This window comes from Hippocampus comes, unplaced genomic scaffold (genome assembly GCF_001891065.2).
Source record: "Hippocampus comes isolate QL1 unplaced genomic scaffold, H_comes_QL1_v1.1 scaffold93, whole genome shotgun sequence".
NCBI lineage: Eukaryota > Metazoa > Chordata > Actinopteri > Syngnathiformes > Syngnathidae > Hippocampus > Hippocampus comes.
Window position 1 is genome coordinate 1,314,053 of NW_017805481.1, and position 10,203 is coordinate 1,324,255.

General features: G+C 45.9%; 1 protein-coding gene across 1 annotated transcript; it reads right to left on the reverse strand.

Moving 5' to 3' along the window:
- Positions 1-582: 582 nt before the first annotated feature.
- On the reverse strand, positions 583-9,423 carry fscn2a (fascin actin-bundling protein 2a, retinal). The gene is made up of 5 exons (XM_019875719.1): positions 8,132-9,423; positions 4,408-4,564; positions 3,069-3,190; positions 2,821-2,988; positions 583-2,736 (listed from the first exon to the last, which is right to left on the reverse strand). Exons 1-5 carry the CDS (start codon positions 8,952-8,954, stop codon positions 2,531-2,533), a joined length of 1,476 nt encoding a protein of 491 aa, XP_019731278.1. The 5' UTR covers positions 8,955-9,423; the 3' UTR covers positions 583-2,530.
- Positions 9,424-10,203: the final 780 nt, after the last annotated feature.

A 10,203-nucleotide genomic window follows, 5' to 3' on the forward strand; every position in this document is an offset into this window, starting at 1 on the left:
AAGGACGTTAAAATCCCCTAAGTGCATCTGCTTCCACGCCGCTCTGCCTGTTGTCGACGTATTCGTCGTTTGTGTGCTCTGTCAATATGTCAGGGCTGAGTTTTAGAGTTGATTGAAAAGATTTACGCGCCGGAATGGCTGTTTGCCTCGAGTCAACAATCCGGTTGACAATTTGGCTTGGGAGAAGGGTTTCTCTCAACAGTGAAGAGTTGCGGAAGCGCCACTTTTTGCACTTGTTTTCTATGTATTTCGTAAGGATATTGTTTTGCACTTGAGGTAGCGGTGAGGAGGAGTTGTGTGGCGCCAGATGACCGTGCTTGGGGGTGGGAGGGCAGTGAGCATGCTGAGATTCTCAACGATGCTGGAAATCATGCGGTGGAGGCTTGTCTCAGTCCTTGGAACCAAACTGTGTGTATGTGTGTGAATTGACTAAACTCGAGAAGGCACACACTGCCCCCCAGTGTATGTCACGGATATAAATCTGCACACATACATACAGAGCCTCCGGAGGATTGTCTATGTCACCCCGGAAAAAGAGCTCTAGAGAGCAGTAATGACATCCAGAAATAGACCCACACCATCTCGGTTCGTAGACACATTTAGATTTTATTCTGGATAGTTTGATTCCAAGAAAATAGTTTGATGGACAGTCTGCTCGTGGAAATGAAAGCACGCGTTCACCGTGATCGAATCTGTTGAACCCTCGAGTGTCACTTTTCAAGAACAGTGCCAACTCCAGGAGGGAAGATGAAAACGGTGTTCCACTTCACGGATGCTGCCGTTGTACCATCATATCACTCTCTACTCACAAATGCATTTTTGCAATATTTTTGTTTTTTTTTTTTGAGCCTACTACCAAGCCATGAACATCTGAAAGTGCTATACAATGATCAGAATTTCTGATTGGTTTGGGGTGATTGGATTTTAGCAAGCTATTGACCTTACTTAAGCGTCACAGTGGGCGTTAGGAAACTCTGCGATGATCGATTTGTGATTTTGTAAATTCGGTGCTCCATGGACTGTGAATGCACAATCCTTATTAGCATTCACAGAGGTCGCCATTGTCTACCCAACACAATCGACCTCTCTCTCACGGTGCGGCATGGGCCCTTGTCTAAATCTCTCGAATCTCCTGAGGGGAAAAAATGAACGATGAATTTGTTGTTTTAACTTTTCATCGGCGTGTTCTAAGCAACCCTTTTGGTGCTGCTGTTGCATCGAGCGGAAAGGCGCCCCATCGGGGATCTGCGATAATAGCGGACGTCATGTCGGTCTTCTTCAGACCACAAACTCGACTCGGTCAACAGTTGCCGCCAAATTGCGTACGGTATACTCCCTTTTCGCCTCAGTTCCTTCGAGATGTGATTCCTCAACAATGAAATGCAAATTTTGCCCATGCCGACGAGAAAACCCTCTCCCTCATCAGCACCCAAACGCTGCCTATCCCTAACCTGCTCTAATTAGCCATAAAACCCTAAAGTGATTTACTGTGGAATGCAGTATAAGGCCCCAATGCAGAAACTTTACCCACTAGACACACACGCAATGCTTTACCTCTGCCTTTGCTTCACGCTCATTTCATATGTTGCTGTTTTGATATTTCTTCCCAAACTATGTTTGGTATTTGCCACACGTTTTTCTCCCCCACCCCAACGATACCGCCAAGTTTGCTTTACTGTACATCGCTTGGCATTCGAACTATACAGTCCATTTGCGCAAGTCCACTTCATTTGTGTCATACCGTGTTTTATGGAAGCTGTAAATGGCCCATTAAAATAAATGAAAACTCCATTGGCGATCGCCCGTCTGTCTTTAAAAACAACGGGGCATGACCAATTGCTCATCGTGACGTTTAGGGGGCCACGCCTTGCCTTTGGAGCTTACCCAGGAAAAGCATTGGGCAAAAATAAAGGACTGTAAACAAGGGTGGGCGGGGGGTGGCTTTAACGCGAGGGTCGGCGAAACTAAAAGCGTGCCTGTTTCAATATTGCGATGGATCCGGAATTTTCCTGATCGAATTTCAGTCGTGTTTGTTGAGAAAAAAGCAATTTTGAATGGATGAAATTTCATCGTTTCTATTTCCCGAGATGAATGGTTGCATTTTGTGGTGGAACTCGTGGTGGCCTTGGTTCATCAAATGGCTTTTACAAATAATATTTGGATGGCATTCAATACGAACTAGACAGCACTCGTAATCAGGACGTTTTTGTTGTGGGTGTCTGCTTGGACATGATGTACTTTTGCTGGCCTCGATTGAAAGAACATATTTGGATGAGCTATGATTATTTTTTTTTCTTTTCGCTCCCACATTGGCAATTATGTGGTCATTTCAAAGACGAAAAAACAAAATGAGGAACCAAAGCTCTTCCGAAATGTCTCAATTTAAAAATGCGATTGGGCGTCTGGCTGCTGATATAAAACATGGCATGAAAATGTTAGCCAGCCAATCCACTTTGTGTGAGCTGACAGCAGCAGCTTCTTCATCTCATTATCGTCTTGCGCCGCGTTAGGACACTGACTTGATGAGGTTTTAGTACTCCCAAAGAGAGGATGCATCAACTGAAGTGCGATCGCCCATGAGCGTGCCTCCCTGGTCTCCTCGAAGGTACTTGCCGTTGGAACCTTTGATAGCTATCCGCCCGTGTTCCAGGAACTCCAAGAAAAAATCTTCAGCCTTTTCGCCATCTGAGCACACGAGGCCGTTACTGGAGACATACCAGAATTTTCCATTCACACCTGCCAAAACACGACAGCCGGTTTAAAAACAATCGTCGATGGCGATTGAGCGATTGTCCGGTCGATTTTTCCGCCAACACTGACTTTTAACGTTGTAGGCGCCGTCGTTGAATATCAGTGAGAAAATGTCGTAGACCGATCGGTTGGCATTGAGAGTGTTGGAGTTCTTGTGGTGACACACAAAGCCATTCTCCCCGCGGAGGATCAGCATGGGTCGGTTGATGAGCTTCATCAGGAACAATTCATCCTCCCCTCCAAGAACAGGACATAGCATACGGTTACAGCTCGACGTCCGGCAATCTAGTTCGAACCAGACTCGTAAAAGCACTTACCTACAGCATCGCTCACTGCCGAGAGCTGCCCGTTCTTCTTTGTGCACACATACTTGCCATTGCTGGCCTTGAGAGCCACTCTGTGTCCCCGCCACTCGATGTCAAACATTGTATTGATTTCTCTGGGGATATGGGGGGGGGGGGCAGAAAAAAAAATCACAAACAGCTGAAGATGAACTTGCTTCTCTCATTTGACTCTGAACGTCTTTAACTCATTCGGTACCAGCCAATTCTGGACCAAGTCTGAAAAGACGTTTAAAAACGTCTTTGGGAGTGAATGAGTTAATGTCTGAAGAATTTTGAGAAGTGAAATTAAAGGTGTCGAGGAGTCATCCAAGTCAGACACTCTCTGTTTCCCATTGCAGTCACTACCCCAAAAGTTCTGGTATCTTTCTGGAGTATTATCCCTCTGAAACAGCCTCATTTTTCCTCTCATACAGTAAATTACCCCGGACCCACATGAAGACAATTGTTCCCGCACTCATTGGTGCTCCAGATGTTACTTCATGCAATATTTCCGTAGTCAAAATACACCCTTCGTTGTTTCAGTTATATAGCTGGTATGGAGTTGTGCTTGTCCACTCATGCGTAAAAAGTCTTTTTATCTGTCAAACATCAAACGGATTTATCCCGCACAGCAGATTTGGCACACACAACCAATGATGGGGGATGGCGAAGCACCACTGACATTTGAAGCTTCTGATGTCGTGAGTCAGGTGACAGGAATCGATAAAAGCTCTGAAGACGTATCGACAACGGCGAGGAGCGCCGGAACTTTGGTCTAATTTGCTCAACACTTAAAATGTGGAACGCAGCATTGGCTTCGGCAACTCGCATTAAAAAAAAAAATGTTCATCCCTCATCTCACCTTGATGTGGTACTTTCCAGAAGAGCGTTTGTTATGGTCCTTGATGTTGGACTCTTGTTTTTGTTCATCCAGAAGGTGTTAAGATGGCTCAGTCAGGGCCAATCACCTATTTTCTATCAGACTCGTTCAGGCGAGCTGGCACCCAACCTGGACTGCTTGCCAGTCAGTGACTCCTACTTCTTTTGTCAGCTGAATAAATGTGAGTTACCTGTGACGACCGGTCAAGTTGAATTCACAGAAAATCTTTGCCATTTCACCCTGAGCCGACACACGACGTTTTCCTTGATGCAAAACTATTCGTAACAACTTTGGTTCTTCTTTATCTGACTTTTGCTATGTACACAGTCGTGCTGGAAAAGTGAAGGGCCAGCATTGTAATCACCGCACGAAAAAACTGGAGCCACCTTTTGAACAGTGATATAATAGTCTGCTACAAAAAAAAAAAAAACGCACCTCTCGAAAGCTACTTACGCTTCAGATGCAGTGGACTGGATCTCTCCATGTGTCACAAGAGTCCAGTAGGAGCCCCCGTTTGTCCTGAACATGGACTTTTTGCTCTTCTTGTCAATTTCCATCTGGAAAGTCTCCATGTCCGTCTCCGCATCCTGGTTGGCTGAAATGCTCACACCTGGAATCAAGAAAAGAATATTGGCCATCGTGTTGCTGCTTCACACCTGCATAGGTGTTGCTTCTTCGTGAGGATCATGACTACATCGCCTCCGAAGAGGACATCACAGACACACCTTGCATTCACATCCGATGCACCCTGGACTGTGAGTTGTTCTTACAGCCGAGGGGGATCTTTCGGTCATTGATTTTTGCAAATTCTTGGCAGAGGTCGTTTGTCTTGCAACGACATTAAAAACAAAACGTGGTCATCGTGTCACCTGTCGAGTGTTGCAGATGCCACAGATACAGAATGTTCCATGTTTTATTTTTTTAAAGTTTTGGTCAGCGGGACTTCTAATTTGGAACCGTGTACAAATGGTCATATATGTTAAGGAATTTTAGTTTTTGAGGATAATTATTTCCATATTTTCCGCTCTAAAAAGCGCCTTCCATTTTCTTAAAAGCTCACAGCGCGCCTTAAAATCCGATGCGCCTTTTGGATGGTCATTACGGTAATATCTCAACTCCAAAATGGCTCCTCGCTCGAGACATGCTTACGACGCAGAGTTCAAACTTAAGGCGATCGGTTCCGCAGTTGAACACGGAAATGGAGCAGCGGCAAGAGAGTTCGACGTTAACAAGTCGATGTTATAACTTGCTGTCGGTTAAGTGAACTGTGTCGCTGCTTTATTACATAAGTTTTACTGACATTTGATCGTCGCTATATAAATCAGGGTGTAGTGTCGTGTCGTGTTCTGTTGGCATTTCCTTGAGCGTAGCTCCATCTAGTGGATGCATTGTAGATTGCGTCTTAGAATGTGTCCAATATATGAAAAAAAAAAAAAGACAAAATAGGCCATTCATTGAAGGTGCGCCTCATAATCCAGTGCGCCTTTTAGTGTGGAAAATACGGTACTGTAAGTAATTCACATTCCTGTCAGTCAGCCATTGCCCTGGGAGTGGGTGGGGGTGCAGGGGGTGGGGGGGGGTCGCCTCACTTGCAGCCAATCCAATGTTATATGCTTAAGCCTCATGAATTAGCCCTGTCTGCTTGGGTGTGTCAGGTGGTGGGGAATACACTGACAGACGCGTATAACTGAACGGTGTCTGCTGCAGGTCAAATTAGATGCCACAGAAATATCCTCCAACCTCTCTCTTAAGCCTGTTACAACCCTAATCCGCCGCAGTCACCCCCCTCCGCCCTTCCTGCTCATTCGCTTGCTGTAATTCCTTGAGTGGTGAAATGCAAATCTTCGCTGCAGGGCCCACTAAGCAGCTTTCAGTGCCCTGTTCTTAAAAAAATGTGAAACCGCCGCAAGGACCAACGCCACCGTTATAAAATGTCGGTCTTGGTCCGATAAATTAAATGGAGGGGTTATAGAAACATCAACCTTAAATCTACTCCGGTTAAGATGCTCTTCAGCGATGCTCTCACTTGTTGTAATTGAGTATGAAGAAACCTTGCGAGGGAAGCCGTCCTTCCATTTGATTTGCATGAGTTATTTTTACAGGAGATGCGACCAGATCACATCTAGCAGGCTGATACGAGCTTTATTTCACAAGGCGCAGCTGTAATTATTTGTTGCGCCCGCACCGGCGTGTTGCAGATCCTCTCTGCGGAACCGAGAGCCCCTCCTCAGTGGATGACTGTGAAGAGCGAGGAGCGTCAAGGTTTAGGTTATTGACCCGTAGAGGACAATTTTGTCACCGCATAATTTCCTCATGGTGTAATCTTCAATGAGGACATAGCGGAGATGACAAAGCCCATTACCACTATTACCTCCACGGTATGGCTGACGACCATTCAGGGGCACGCGCACAAGATAAACTCGGCTTTTTATCATTCGAAATGGCGTCTTGATGTTACTGGCTGGGGTTTTTTTTTTTTGTTTGTTTTTGTTTTTTTAAAGTCATGTCATGCAACTGTCAGGGTTAGATTAGCCCTGTGATTGATTGGCTGGCAACCAGTCCAGAGTGTCACCGGCCTCTTGCCCCAAGTCAGCTGGTTTAGGCCACACATGACCTCGACCCTCGTGAGGATAAACGGCATGGATGGACGGACGAAGGTTTAATGACAACGAAATCATTTGTGTTTGCATTCTGACAGTCTGGTTTTGCTTATGTCATCTTCATAAAACTCTCACAAACTGCTCTTCAATGGCGAAATGAAAACAGAGTGTGAATATGGCAGGACGGCGAGCCTTAATTACATTGCGTTAACGACAGTCCGTAAAAAAATATCGAGTAGCGGGGAGAAAGTGAAATTTATCGCCAAGTGGACTGTGAAATCAATCGTAAGGAGCACCGTGAGAAACACCTTTTGTACAATCGCCACAAGAGTTCTCGCTCGGGCTGAACATCCGAGTTCAGTGGAACAAATATGGTGGAGCAGAACAGACTAGCGTCATTTTCCTGAAAGGTTCTCGTTATTCCGTCTTGTGCGGCATGAGGAACATTCAACATTAGTTTCCACTGTCGTAGGTTGTTTACAAAATTTCGGGGATTGTCTGGGGCATGTTCGCCATCATGTATGCAGAGGAAAATAACCAGAATGCAGAGCGCAAATGTTTTCATGACCAGTCACATCCATAAATCTACCAATTTAGTCTGTGTTTCCTTCCCCTGATTTGTGTTTTGAGGAATTTTTATGTACTGCGTGTGAGCAATTACAGCCATGTCAATAGACTCCTTGTGATTTTTTCACGCAGACTTGAACACAATGTAGTTTAAACAGAATGTATGCGGATGGTGCTTTGGGGGTTGGCCCCGTGAGAGATTTTTGGCTAACATATTGCAAAAAAACAACGCGTATATTTCTATTAAACACCTTTTTGGTTTATTTCTCAGTGAATTAACACCCTGCTTGTCTTTGTTAGCGTCTGCGTGGAACACTTAATGTACTCAGGGCAGTTTCTGCAGCTTACATCTACAACACATGCAGCAAGGGCTTGCAAAAAGCCAACCAAGACAATAGGCTCTTGTTTTGGGATTGTGCCTAAAGTTGTGGCCCTTGGAACTCAGATTACAACAGGATCTGAATTGTTATTATTATTATTTTTTTAAATCGTGGGACGAGTGTTTTATAAATATCAAAGTTTCACTCTTTTATTTTATTGTACTCGTTTTTATTTTATAATTGAGCCTTGAGATGTTTTTGTATGTATCCCCCACTTTGAAAATAACCGTCAAATGAATATGCGGTGGCAAATATATAATGTTCATTCAACCAGCATATCCAGTGAAACCTTTGAAACGTCAACTATGATATAGAAATACAATTTTGTAAGAACCCCCCTCAGATTGTTCGCTTGGTTCATGCTACACTTGTCCTATACTGACATTTTAATAAAAGCTGACATTTTAAAAAACAGTTCAGAGTGGCGAGAAAAATAAAACACTCATTCACCCCACATAAAAAAATGATCTTAAGACATTTTTTTTTTTTTTTTTTGTGCAGAGTGAGTCGCTGGCAGCACTGTACCACTTGCTGCTTCGTGTGAATTTCATTTTCAGATATCGCGTCGCAGCAGCTACGTGTTGTTTTCTCGACTGGCGGGCAGGAACGACGTGTCGTTTGTCGATTTACCTTGCTTGACGGAGACAAATCTTTTATTGGCAGCTTGAAAAACGACTTGTGGGTGACTTTCCTCAAGGTCAAAGAGCTCATCTTTCCCCGGCTTGGAGCATCGGCCAGATCGCAACGTTCCCGTGGGACCCACGGGGGTCAGATATTTGCCATCGCAGTCCTTGAAGGCCAGCTTGCCGGATTTCAACTCCAGAGTGAAGCTCGTGGCGTTGGTGTTCTCCTTCACCAGTTTGCCGTCATTGCTGAGAAAGCGGCTGTCGCAGGTTTTCAGGCTGTACTTGCCATCCTGGTACACCAAAGTGACCAAGGAGTCCACCCCCCAGGGGATGTTGCTGTCCACCGAGATCTCTCCGTCGGAGGCCGACAGGTGGGCGTAGCGTTTCCGTGCCACGCTGAGCAGACTGGCCTGCGGGTGCAGCGCCAAATGGACGGCCCATAACTCCTGCTCGGCAATCACCTGGGCAAAGCAGGACAGGTAGTCGGCTGAGCCTCCGAAGTAACGCAGATAAGGTTCCGATTGCAGCGCCCAGCGACCATCAGACTGGGGCACGATCAGGAACCGGCACTCTGGTTCAGGACTTTCAGCCCCGCATGTGATCTTGCCGTCTTTGTCGGTAGCCAGGTAACGTCCCAAGTGACTGCGGAGGAACACCACCTGGCCGTCGTGCTCGTCTTGCTCCAAGGTCCAGATCTGCTTCTTCTTCATACTGGTGCCTGAAGCGTTCACCTTGAAGCCAAAGGCCTCTGCTGTAAGGTAGCGGTTTTCGTAGTTGATGAGCCCAAACTGGAGCTTCAGGGCTCTGTTAATTCCGTTTGTGGGCATGTTTTGACCAAAGCCACGCGATGAAATTCCAAGGACAAAGAACGTACAACAGAAATAAAAGAAAACCCAGCAAGATGCTTCAAAGGGGAATATCAAAAACGGTTCCCCGCCGTCTCTAAGTCATAGATAAGGGTCTACTTATCTCCCTTGATGGATCGTCGAGTGCTCCTTCGGTCGGCTGTCACTTTCTCTTGCCGGAGCACTTGCGCAGACACTTGCTCTCGGTTCCTTAATGAGTTCGGATTAAAATCAGCTGGACAAAGCACCTCAATCCAACAAGCTGCTGACGTCACATACTGGTTCCGCCGACTGCAAATCTCCCCTTCTCACTCTTCGTCCTCCTTCAGGACAATAAACTCGCTGCACCTTCAAGCACTACACCTTTCATTTCCTCTCTTCTCTTCACAGCCATCGTCATTCGCCTTTCGCGAGCTCTTCCCGACACTCGTTTTCCTTCGGGTGTCGTTCACTTTGTCGGTCCTGCAACGCCATAACCCCTCGGATTATCCTTGCTTAGACCTGCTGGCGAGCCACAGCCTAATTGGAAAATGTCCAACGGGGGGGAGAGGTGCTTACTCTCTATGGCTTCTGTCTCCTGCCATCGCCTTTTTGTTCAGTCGTTCGGGATATCTACGACTTATCAATAAGGCATTAAGGCCTCAAGAATTAGACAGCGAGGTCCTAAACCCCGAGTTAATACAAAGGTTTCTTTATCGGCCACATGCCGTTTCAGCAAGTTTACCCGGCCCCGGCTGAATGCCAAGTCTTCAGTTTGTGAGCTTAACCAAGAAGAATTTGAATGGCACATATTGGAATGCACGCACCTCGCCTATTTGTCGTCGCCGCACTTTCTTTCACCTTGGTGCATTGTCAACTTTGATTCTACAAAATCCTACGAAATCCCGTCTCGGCGCTTCTGTCAGCCATCGGTTGATGATAAACGGATGCGACTCCGTGGATGACCTTTGTCACAGTGCGCACCAAGGGCAGCCTTTTGTCGGAGCACGATCAGCCTTTTGTACTCTTTGCTGGTTCCTTACAGGGCGGAGATTGATGGCAAGCCAAGGAGAGCCGTATGATGTCTTTGGCGTACTAACCCATCTAAAGCCGCGGTCACCGTTGTTTTTGAAACTGAGAACTACCGTTTGTGTACACTTCATGGAAACGGATAAATATGAATATGCAACACTTTATTTCCATAAATCTCTGCAAGAGGTTTAACAAGATCATTTCGACAACATTCTAGGAA